The sequence below is a fragment of the Sphaeramia orbicularis genome, chromosome 24, assembly GCF_902148855.1.
Source record: "Sphaeramia orbicularis chromosome 24, fSphaOr1.1, whole genome shotgun sequence".
NCBI classification, from domain to species: Eukaryota; Metazoa; Chordata; class Actinopteri; order Kurtiformes; family Apogonidae; genus Sphaeramia; species Sphaeramia orbicularis.
In genome coordinates, this window is record NC_043979.1 from 42,599,589 (window position 1) to 42,611,515 (window position 11,927).

The 11,927-nt window shown below is 41.1% G+C and overlaps 2 protein-coding genes across 4 annotated transcripts; one reads left to right on the top strand and one right to left on the bottom strand.

Moving 5' to 3' along the window:
- Positions 1 to 39: 39 nt before the first annotated feature.
- vipas39 (VPS33B interacting protein, apical-basolateral polarity regulator, spe-39 homolog) lies at positions 40 to 11,486 on the bottom strand. 3 transcript variants are annotated; one of them, XM_030129181.1, is made up of 20 exons: positions 11,482 to 11,486; positions 7,403 to 7,408; positions 6,196 to 6,288; positions 6,021 to 6,126; positions 5,793 to 5,930; positions 5,682 to 5,717; positions 5,499 to 5,563; positions 5,358 to 5,414; positions 5,121 to 5,213; positions 4,993 to 5,026; positions 4,806 to 4,908; positions 4,642 to 4,669; positions 4,473 to 4,546; positions 4,257 to 4,332; positions 4,018 to 4,152; positions 2,111 to 2,152; positions 1,848 to 2,024; positions 1,112 to 1,201; positions 876 to 980; positions 40 to 800 (listed from the first exon to the last, which is right to left on the bottom strand). In XM_030129181.1, the coding sequence occupies exons 3-20, from the start codon at positions 6,286 to 6,288 to the stop codon at positions 780 to 782; spliced, it is 1,473 nt and encodes a 490-aa protein (XP_029985041.1). In that variant the 5' UTR covers positions 7,403 to 7,408; positions 11,482 to 11,486; the 3' UTR covers positions 40 to 779. The 3 variants fall into 3 exon arrangements, with proteins under 3 accessions (XP_029985041.1, XP_029985040.1, XP_029985039.1); XM_030129180.1 differs by lacking the exons at positions 7,403 to 7,408; positions 11,482 to 11,486 and adding an exon at positions 10,980 to 10,995 and having other exon boundaries at positions 6,196 to 6,293; XM_030129179.1 differs by lacking the exon at positions 11,482 to 11,486 and having other exon boundaries at positions 7,403 to 7,434.
- LOC115415569 (activator of 90 kDa heat shock protein ATPase homolog 1-like) lies at positions 8,031 to 11,906 on the top strand. The gene is made up of 9 exons (XM_030129194.1): positions 8,031 to 8,210; positions 9,427 to 9,617; positions 9,735 to 9,817; positions 9,892 to 10,009; positions 10,165 to 10,277; positions 10,362 to 10,475; positions 10,800 to 10,901; positions 11,004 to 11,055; positions 11,255 to 11,906. Exons 1-9 carry the CDS (start codon positions 8,131 to 8,133, stop codon positions 11,410 to 11,412), a joined length of 1,011 nt encoding a protein of 336 aa, XP_029985054.1. The 5' UTR covers positions 8,031 to 8,130; the 3' UTR covers positions 11,413 to 11,906.
- Positions 11,907 to 11,927: the final 21 nt, after the last annotated feature.

Sequence of the window (11,927 nt, forward strand, 5' to 3'; positions counted from 1 at the left end):
AATGTCAATAAGTTTGACCTGTAAGTTTTTCAGATTTTCACTGAACTAGGAGGTTGCGGGAAAAAAAGTTATATTTCTGATGAAATATGGTGTTGTTTCTTCATTTCCATCATGTATTTGTGCTGATGATGGTTTTTTTTGTAACAGTTGTGAAATGTTCTCAAAACAAGTGTTTAAAACCACAGCAAATTTTACAATGTTTTCATCATCAGTGAGAGCTCAGACTTTCTTTATTTTCATTTAATATTACTGTTTTACACCATGTAATAAAAATGAACAAAATAAGAACCCAAACACTAAATCAGAGACTATTAATGTGTTTTTATCTTTGACTCTGGACCAAAAATCGGTCTGAGTTGTTAATTTTTGTTTATATAAAAACAACCTCTCAAGTTCTGTTGATATTGATTCTTTCTAAGACATCTAGTCAGGGCTGATTGATCACTTTAATATAAATAGCGGATAGATTTGGCTCATAGTTGACATGTAAATTTTCTGTCTTTCCTTCATCACGTTTTCTAACCATGAACCACATTTAAAATCAGCTGAATTTGATTCTGATCATGTTTTATTTATTTTTATTTTTATTTGTTTTTGCTCATATTTATTAAAACTGAAAAGTATTTAACAAGCGTTGATGGAATGACTCGTCCTCCGATTAGTAAGCTCCGTCCACTGTGAAGAACGCAGAGGTGAGAGCTGATTGGCTGTCCCATTACCATGGTGACAGAGGACCATCAGTTGTCGGTGTTTCAAAATAAAAGTCTCTGGTTTAAGTGTCAGTTTTTCCACCTGATTTGCTGAAAACAGAAGAAGAAACTTGTTTTAGTCAGTCAAGTCACATGATACAGATGACTCCGCCCTCTCTTTCTCACCTGGTTGTTGAGCAGTTCATTGATCTTTCTCTCCTCCGCTGAACCCCGCTCCACCTTTCCCCGATATTCGAGCAACAGCTGGCGATCCTTTAGGTCTCGGTACGTCTGATTGGTCGAAACAGGCATGTGACATCATGAGAAGGCTCTCGATCACAACAACAAAACGTACCAAAAAAACAAAACAATGTGATAGATGCAGCAACACAAAAACAACACAAAAGATTCTGCAAACTCACGTTGATAACGATGTCATGACATTTATGTTTCTGAGCCAAACTGATCCTCAATTCCGCATTGTCAACCAAACCCACGTACTCCTGCAGCACCTGTCAGTCAAGCACATGTGTCAGTCAAACCCACATCTATGAATCAAACACATTCCTGTCAATCAAATATTCACCTGCCGACTATGTTAAATTAATTGCTCTAACTAAAAAAATCTTCAAGGGAAAGAAGTGGGGGAAGCCAATGAAAGAAGATCCTGATGAGATGAGGTGAGGGGAGATGAGATGAGATGTCAAGGAAAGGACTCGAGGAGATGTGGTGTGAGAGGAGTCAAGGAAAGTACTAAAGAAGAGAGGAAAAGGAAATGAAGGTAGGAAACAAGCAGAGGAGGTAAAGTGACAAGTGAAGGAAAGACGGTGAGGGAAAATCAAGAAAAGGGGTGAAGAAGGGGCTCAAGGAGAGGATATGAGATAAGGAGACTAGGGAAGGAAGAGAGGGAAGGAATCAAGGACAGGAGGCAAAGGAAAAGAGATGAGGGAAGGAGTTAAGCAAAGGGGGTGAAGTGAGAAATTAAGGAAATTTAAAAACCTGTTTGGTTCATGTTAATCCAGTTTGAATAGATTTACAATTATTTGTACTAAAACATTAGTAAAATGGCCTGTTTTGATGTTGAAGTGTTGGCATTAACTGCAGATCTATGAAAGTTTTACAGGTATCTTGTCACTCCTGTTAGCCCCACCCACTCACCTGTGTGGGGGCCGAGTTCTTGTGAAGGATGTCGACAACACGCTGGAAGCTGAGTGGACTCTTCTTTCTGGTAAATCCCAGCCAGTTCTTACTGGTGAACAGAGCATCCACGTCAAACCACGCCTTCAGCTTTGCCCGAGCTGCCAACGCTGTCACAAAATACTGTTTATCTGAAATCTGGGGTCAGAGGTCAAAAGTGTTAGTGAGCAACTCAGTATGGAAGAATACAAACCAATCAAACAGAGAGAAGGGCCAGTGCTTACCCTGAAGGTCTGACGGACGTTTGCTGGACTGCTGAAGGTCCCCTGGAACACACAGTTAATTATAACAATGAAACACAGATGACTGATGTGGATGTTAGTAAATGGTAGGTCCTGAAACACAACCATTACCTTAATATATACAGTATATATTATTACCTATATATTACCTATGTAAGTTGTGGAAATATATGCAATACTACAACTGGACAGATGGAAATACAGTACAGGCCAAAAGTTTGGACACATCTTCTCATTCTTCGCATTTTCTTTATTTTCATGACTATTTACATTGTAGATTCTCACTGAAGGCATCAAAACTATGAATGAACACATGTGGAATTATGTACTTAACAAAAAAGTGTGAAATAACTGAAAACATCTCTTATATTCTAGTTTCTTCAAAGTAGCCACCCTTAGCTCTGATGACTGCCTTGCACACCCTTGGCATTCTCTTGATGAGCATCAGGAGGTAGTCACCTGAAATGGTTTTCACTTCATAGCTGTGCCTTGTCAGGGTTACTTAGTGGAATTTCTTGCCTTATTGATGGGGTTGGGACCATCAGTTGTGTTGTGCAGAAGTCAGGTTGATGCACAGCTGACAGCCCTATTGGACAACTGTTAGAATACATATTATGGCGAGAACCAATCAGCTGAGTAAAGACAAACGAGTGGCCATCATTACTTTAAGAAATGAAGGTCAGTCAGTCTAGAAAATTTCAAAAACTTTGAATGTGTCCCCAAGTGCAGTCGCAAAAACCATCAAGCGCTACAACGAAACTGGCTCACATGAGGACCGCCCCAGGAAAGGAAGGCCAAGAGTCACCTCTGATGCTGAAGATAAGTTCATCTGAGTCACCAGCCTCAGAAATCGCAAATTAACAGCAGCTCAGATTAGAGACCAGATGAAACCACACAGAGCTCTAGCAGCAGACACATCTCTACAACAACTGTTAAGAGGAGACTGCGTGAATCAGGCCTTCATGGTCAAATAGCTGCTAGGAAACCACTGCTCAGGAGAGGCAACAAACAGAAGAGATTTATTTGGGCCAAGAAACCCAAGGAATGGACATTAGACCAGTGGAAATCTGTGCTTTGGTCTGATGAGTCCAAATTTGAGATCTTTGGATCCAACCGCCGTGTCTTTGTGCGACGCAGAAAAGGTGAACGGATGGATGCTACATGCCTGGTTCCCACCGTGAAGCATGGAGGGGGAGGTGTGATGGTGTGGGGGTGCATTGCTGGTGACGTTGTTGGGGATTTATTCAAGATTGAAGGCAACCTGAATCAGCATGGCTACCACAGCATCCTGAAGTGACATGCCATTCCATCCGGTTTGCGTTTAGTTGGACCATCATTTATGTTTCAACAGGACAATGACCCCAAACACACCTCCAGGCTGTGTGAGGGATATCTGACCAAGAAGGAGAGTGATGGAGTGCTGCGCCAGATGACCTGGCCTCCACAGTCACTGGACCTGAACCCAATCGAGATGGTTTGGGGTGAGCTGGACCGCAGAGTGAAGGCAAAAGGGCCAACAAGTGCTAAGCATCTCTGGGAACTTCTTCAAGACTGTTAGGAAACCATTTCAGGTGACTACCTCTGGAAGCTCATCAAGAGAATGGCAAGAGTGTGCAAAGCAGTCATCAGAGCTAAGGGTGGCTACTTTGAAGAAACTAGAATATAAGAGATGTTTTCAGTTATTTCACACTTTTTTGTTAAGTACATAATTCCACATGTGTTCATTCATAGTTTTGATGCCTTCAGTGAGAATCTACAATGAAAATAGTCATGAAAATAAAGAAAATGCAAAGAATGAGAAGGTGTGTCCAAACTTTTGGCCTGTACTGTATGTCATCTCTATGTGCAGACTAGTCCTGGGTCTGTAATCTGGATTATCTCAGACGTACCTCGGACTCATTGTAGTGATAAAAGCAGCAGTAGTACAGGGTTGTGATCAGCGGCATGTTCAGAATTGAGGCTTTTCTGGGAAACTTCTGGAAGATTTCCACTTTCCCTCCACGCTCAGCCTCTCGGTCTGTTGCCTAACAAGAGTGAAAGGAGAAAGTTGGAATTGAAGAGCAATTAAACTGACTGTAACCAAGGTAACACCTGGGACTATTCTTGGATTACTATTGTATTTCCTGACCTCGATGATGATTTGCCTCTCCAGCAGAGTGTAGTGGTCCTGAATGTGAGTCGAGTCTTCAGGAGAAAAAGGAAGACTGAAACGACAAACAGGAACCAGATTATTTCAGTCTGTCTATAAACACATCATTTTGTTCTTCATAATCTAAATGTTACTGTTTTGTATTTGGCTACAGGATCAGCAGGTTGCTGTATGCGACTTGTAGGTGTCTCTCACCTGAGGCAACTCTTTAGGAAGTCTCGCCTCTTGTTTTCATCTGCGATGGACAGGTGTTCTTTATACTGCAGCAGCTGTTGCCAAGGAAACAGACAGAAAACAGCATCAGTTACAAGTGACATGTGATGTGTAGCAGTGACTGTACTGATGGTCTTTTGAATCTACGTACCGCCACATCCTCCGTCCTGCCGAGAGCTCTGAGGAGGCAGAGAAGATGTCACCACAGGAGGTAAAGATGAAGGAACATAGCATGTGAACACAGGTGAACGCATGTAAATACACATAAATATAGGTGAGCACAGGTGGATGTAGGTAGACAAGTTCTGAGCAGACCTGTGCAGTTCCAGCAGCAGTCTCTGATCTCTGGTTTCCATCAGATAATTGATAAAATGCCGCAAAGCTGTCTGTCTGGACTCCAGCTCCCGAAACAAAACCTCTGACAGGGAAAACAAACTCATCAGGGCCTCAAGTGATGGGGATCTGAACTTATTAAGACCTGGACTCACAAAAGGATGCTCACCTTTACATAGAGTCCTCTTTAAATAAATGAGGATCTGAGAAAGGACAAAAAGACAAACATGCAAAGGTCATCGTTTGGGATACAGTTATAGATAAAGATGTTGTTGTGACTGAGTTAAATGGAGTTACAGCTGTGATGACGTTTCCGTCGTATGCGCTGACAGCGTAGTCGAGCAGCAGGAGTTTGTCCTGAAGAGATCGGAACTTTTCCAGAGACACAGTCTGACAAATAACAGCAGTGTTACACAATGATGAAGCTGACTTTAATAATACACTGATAGTTAGTCTGTGGATCTGACAGACGGACAAACGGATTAACAAACAAACAGGCAGGCAGTCATGTTATCAGACAGATAGACGCCCTACCTTTCCTTGTTGCATTCTCTGAACTGTCTCCTCAGGTGACCAGTCACTGATGTAATCCTGAAATCACAACAGGAAAACCACATCAGTCTGGATGTAACCTGATTATTATGTGTTGTAATCAGATTATCTTGTGGCTGTTACCTTGTACTCAGATTTGGGTTTTCGGAGCTCTGGTGCATACATCCGGACAGACGAGTCACTGAATGCTAAAAAACAAACATAGTCAGTCTGAACCCTACATTAAATATTAATAACATCAGCATCTTCAATAATTCACTGATTCATTCATTCATTCATTCACTCACTTGGATGGTTCAGACTTACATTCGGTAAAGGCCTGATAACTTCCTCCTTTCTTTCCTGAAGAAAGAAATTTTAAATAAGTCTCTTTGAATATCACTGAATCACCTGTTTCATCTGTCCTATGTGTCTCACCTTTAAATAGTGAACTCAGAGAATATCCTGAGTTGCTCTTTGGCATCGATGGAGTGTTGGTGTTAATTTTGGGGAAGGCAGGCTCTCTGTCTGTCCTCTGACTGGATGTTGCAGTCTCTTTGACTGACCAGGAGATACCTGAGTAAACACACAGAAACATGTCACCCCCTCTGGCCAATTAAAACCAAGCACTGTCCACAGGTGTGGGAATGACAGGTGTTTGCTCACTTCCAACAGGCTCTCCACTCCAGCTGACCTTCTCCACATCGTCTTCATCATCATCTTCCTCCACCAGACGCCGAATGCTGTTCACGGCTTGTTTTGACTCTTTGAGCTGACACACAAACATGTTAATGCCTGAATGCTACACAGGTAATCATATGTTCAATGATTCCTGTCTCACCTTGCTGAACTCATCGTCTTCATCATCGAAGGTAAAAGCTTTAAACTTGGAGCTGTTCCAGTATTCATCTTCATCTCCTTTACTCTTCATCATCTAAAAACAGCCAGATACATGTCATTTACATCAGAAAACAAACAATCAATCAAACTCCTCTCCATAAAAACACACAATCAGAAGTCGATTTGATCATATTTAAAAAAGTATGTTTTATAAAAGGAAGAAAAACATCTTGAAAATTGATCATTCAGATCAAATAGTCAAGTCTTGTGTGTTTCTGCACATGCATGTAAATATACATAAGGAAATCTCTTAACAGGTCATGTACGTTTCAACAGATTTTCTCTCCAATCTATAACTCACAATAACTTTCACTATTGATGTGTCGATGATTTCCTCCATTAATCCATGAAATTTTTACTTAATAAAATGGAACAGTTGATGAAGTGTCTTGTTTGGTCACAACCTAAATATTTTTAGGTACTGTTACAGAAACATACATAAAGAAATGAATGTTATCTTCTCACATCTATGGTTGAAAATTAAAGCAATCACTCCTCACATAATGACATAATTTCTTGAAACTAAACAAAGTCAGCAACAGGTGTATCTAATTTCTTGTGATTATCACTATAGCGGATAATGACGTGGTGAGTTGTTCAGGTACAGCCGTGGTTCTGAAGTCTTCTGTCTTAGTTGTTAGTAGGCCAATGTGTGAATTTACATGTATGACCCTAAACTGAAAATTGATGACATCAAAACACCTGGTCGTACACTCAGACTGGGATTTGATGATCAGGTTTAACTGTGGATGTGATGATGAGGAGGTGGAGCAGGTGAAAAACCAGCTCTAAAACAGAGGATCCTGGTTCTGATAGAACACTTGGCTCCATGAAGTCGGATCAGTCAAATCCACATCGAATCTTCAGAACAACTCGTCCTGATGTCTGTTCAGCTGATAGACACAGGTATGTTTATTTATTTGTTTGTGTGTCACATCTCACAGCATCAGATGCTCGTTAGCATTCTGACAGCTAACAGGCTAACACTGTAATTCCGTGTTTTATTTTTCGGACAAACGGCGGTGACAGTGATGTCATCACGTAACTTTTTCTCGAGTTACGTTCGATATGTCGATCAGCGGAGAATAAAAAAAACCTCACCGTTCAAAATCAAAAGTATTGATCAAATCTGATCAGCTGTTTCTTACCTTCAGCTCTTCCTCTCTGACGGAGGCTGAGACACTTCCGGATCCGCGGTGTCTTCTGGGAGATGTAGTATTCAGAATCTGAATTAAGCTATAATATTTGAGAGTCACTTTTATTCACCGCAGGAGGATTATTTTTCGATATATTTCATTATTATTATTATTTCATATATATTATTTCAATTATACTTCAGTATTTTTTTTAGTTGAATTGTTACAGCCTGGGATATTACAATGATTAATAACAACATTGATTTTAATGCAACTTTATTTTTGTGCACTGTCAAATACTCACAAAGGGTGTTTTTTCTTTATGCATTGATTTGAATGGGTTTCAGTGGGACAATTATTGCGATGAACAGTATGGGTGTAACATTTATTTGTACACAGTGTATTTGAGATTCTCTGTAGGAGCTGAGCTGGGAATAACAAAATCCAATAAAAATACAAAGTCTTGCCCAAATTCATGCCGCAAGTATGAGCACAGTTAAAATGATCAAAAAATGAAGAATGAAATATGTGTAAATATCAAGCAGTATCAGTATTTAAAGTACGGCCTCCTCTACATCAGTATTTAAGGTATTATTTCTTCTATGTCAGTATTTACGGTATTAGGCAGTATGTACTTCTACATTAGTATTTACGGTATAGGCTCCGCTACATCAGTAATTACGGTATTATAAGTTCTTCTACATTGATAGTTACGACCCGTGGTGTGTTCAGGGTCAATCATGGCTAAGTGGGGAGAAGGAGACCCTCGGTGGATCGTGGAGGAACGAGCGGATGCCACAAATGTCAACAACTGGCACTGGTACGTGGACATGAGTTCACATTCACAGACTGAAGAGATACATGTAAATACAAGAATAAACCGCACAGACAGAGTTGGTGAAGTTGAGTAAAAGCAGATAGGGACGGTCCGTCAGTGTGGTTTATTTTAGGTTTGGATGTAAAGTGACTCCAGCTGCTTCAGATATTTTTAACACCACCACATGGCACTTTGTATGGAGCTGTTTGGATGAGTTTACTGTCGGATTAAATGAAGAATAATCAGAAAACCAAAGGAAAAACACAGTCAAAAAAGAAACCCTCATTAAATATTGCATAAACACACACACACACACACAAAAGTATTTAATGATAGAATCAGCATTAAAACATCTGGACTCATTTAAAGTCACATTAAAGCTAAATTAAAGTGTTTTTACAGATCTCCACCATGGTAATAAATCAAAGTGAAAACCAATTCTTCTTAAAACTCACTGACATTGTTTTGTATATTTCTGGATCTTTTGACAAGTGAAACTAAAGTATTAATATATTTAAAAGGTAGCCTCATGTCTAAGATCCTCGTAATAAAATAATAATAAATAATAAAATACTAAATAAATAATAATAAAAGACCAAAATGTTTACACTAAGGGTAAGTGTATGAATTATTTCAGATGATATTCTGTTTTAAATTTTTTCATACTTTGCTGAATTAAATTTAACCAGTCAGGATTCTTCTTCTTATTCCAAAACCATGCTCAAAATTTAATTTGTATCAGGAGTGAGCAACAGTCCTAAAAATACTGTATTTGTCATGACAGTGGTAAAACACCTCAATAGCGCCACCCAAAAACTTCATCCCATGCATTAGGGTAGATGTAAACAAACCAGATTTAATTAGGAACATCTACCAGGTCCAGATGCACCAAAATAAATCCTTTTGGAGCCAAGTCCTAAACCCAACAGGAAGTCCACTATTTGGAACTGATGAGATTAGGGTCAGGTTATTCAGATGATTCAGGCCTGAAGGCTTGACCATCTTCAGCTGCAGTTTCAATTAGGTCTAATACAGTGATGAACCTGTCTCTGCAGGAACCAGATGGCGGATTTCAGTTGTCAGTCCTGAACACAGAGTCTGAATCTGAAACCAGGACCTGAAGCTGTTGAACCAGGCAGATGTTAGACCATTAGAAGACAGTGTGGCTATATGTCAGGAAATTGTAACCCTCCTCTTCTTCTTCTTCTTGTCTTCTCAGGACGGAGCGGGATGTTACCAGCTGGTCATCAGAGCGTCTCCGTAAGCTGCTGCTGGGTGTTCAGGTTCAGGGGTCAGAGGGTGTATGTCAGGTGACCGATGTGAGCAAATTGGACGGAGAAGCTTCCATCAACAACCGCAAAGGGAAACTGATCTTCTTTTATGAGTGGCAACTCAGAGCCAACTGGCTGGGTCAGTCATCATACACCTGCACATCATACTGTTGACCTGGACCTCTGGATGTGGTCTGTGGGGAAATGTCCTACTGACCACCTGACCTTGACCCCTCCTCCTGTTTCCTGTTTTCAGGTACAACCAGCAGCGGTGTCAAATACAGAGGGACGGTGGAGGTGTCCAACCTGTCGGACGAAAATGATGAGGATGACCTTGATGTAAGTTGGATGCCACCTGGTCCTGATCACATGACCTGTAACTGATCAATAACTACATTGATTGGTGGTTTCAGATCACGGTGTCTCTGTGCAAAGATCAGCCGGACACACCATTGCTACAGCTCATGAAGAAGAATGGCACCAAAGAAGTCAGGAAGGTTCTGGGAGAATACGTCAAGCAACTCAAATCAGGTCTGAAAACTACATTTCCCATAATGCACTGTGGTCTATAAACTGAACCAGATTACTGGGTCAGGACTAGGAGGACATGAATTGTAGGAAAATAAATCCTTTCACCAGAAAAAACTACTGATTATGGTTTCTGGTTGTTTTCTTTGGTGTCACAGAGTTCAGTCAGGGGATGATTTTACCAACTGCTAACGGACCACAGGCCCCACCCCCTCCAAAGAAGACCCAGATCCAGACTAGTAAAATGCAGATCCAGACCACCAAGACTCAGGTAGACTGTAATGAAACCATACACATCCAGGTCCTTTCATGCTGACAAAAAGTGACCTCTGACCTTTATATTTATTGTTTACAGACGAGCTCCGCCCACAGTCAGATGGGCATTCGTATCCCGACGTGCAATTTCTCACTGACGGAAACGTTTCTCACATCAGCTGATGAGCTGTACAGGACTTTCATCAACCAGGAGGTAAGACCAGCACCAGGACAGACCTGGACGATGACTGGCTATAGGCACTGTCAAATACTAATACACACTGTGGAAGTATTACACAGCTAGTACAAGTTCTGCATTACAGATGTGACCACAGTAAAGACTGTAAATGGAGACTGGATCAGAGAAAAGGGTTTCTTATTTCAGTTCTGTTACTGACATTGAAGTTACTGTTTATTCTTATCAGTTGGTTATTTCTGATTTGATATTTAATTTTTAAATAATCTTTAAAATATATTATTATTAATTAAAGTGCAGCAGTTAAATTTTTATGTGGACTAAAGTCAGGTGTTTGTGCAGTTTGTGCAGGTATTCACGCGCTCAGCGGCAGTGGTAGATGGTCGTCGCGGAGGGAGGTTTCAGCTGCTTGATGGGAGTGTCAGCGGAGAGTTCACAAACCTGGTGAAGTCACAGCCACTCAGCCAATCAGGTGTTAGGTATTTATTCACTTTGGAGGTGTCATGTTGTCATGGTAACCAGGCTGCTGCTCTGCCTCCCCTACAGGTACCCGACCAGAAGATTGAGATGAGGTGGAGGTTTAGAACCTGGCCCAGTGGTACGTTAAGATGCGTTCAGGTTCATTGTCTGCATTGAGTTCAGGTTCTGTGCCTGTGATGCATTCATATTCAGCGTCTGTGATGCATTCAGGTTCAGTGTCTTTAATGCATTCGAGGTCGCTGTCTGGGCTGCATTCATGTTTGTTGTTGCATGCAGGTCAAGCGATGCATTCAGGGACCTTTTGGTGTGTGTTTCAGAGCACTATGCCTCAGTCAGTCTGCAGCTGGAGGAACAAGGAGGTGAGACCGAGCTGAAGATGGAGTGTGTTGGAGTCCCATCAGGGGAGGAGGACTCCACTCGTGAGGGCTGGAAGCGCTTCTACTTCCAGGCCATAAAACAGACATTTGGATACTGATTTCCACATTCAGGACGTTGGAGACCTTGAACCCTGCTGCTTTTCTGTGAGGACTCTGAGCCATGCCACCTGCAGCTCGTTTGGTAGGATAAGCTGGGGTTTTATTTGACTGAAGCACTGTGGAAGGATGACCTGACTTTATTGATAATGAGCTGCTGTGGACCAATCAGTGAGGCTCACTGAGGGCTGAGTTTCAGCAGAATCATAATTTATTAAAAGAGAAAATGTTTACCCAAAGTCTGCAACTGTTTGCTATTAAATATTTACACAGCTTCCTCCTGATCAAGACATCTAAGAGGAAACCATGAAAACTGAACTACAGAACCGAGTCTTTAGATTGTCTCTGATCATCTCTGGTCTCTAGATGTTCTTTAGATATTTCCAGATGTTCCCTCAGTGTTCTCCAAACATTCAAGTTCTTCTTTATCCTCCACATGTTCTCTTAATGCTCTCCCACTGTTTGCTTAACCTTCTCTAAGCATCCTCAGAATGTTCACTTAATGTTCTTTGTTCTC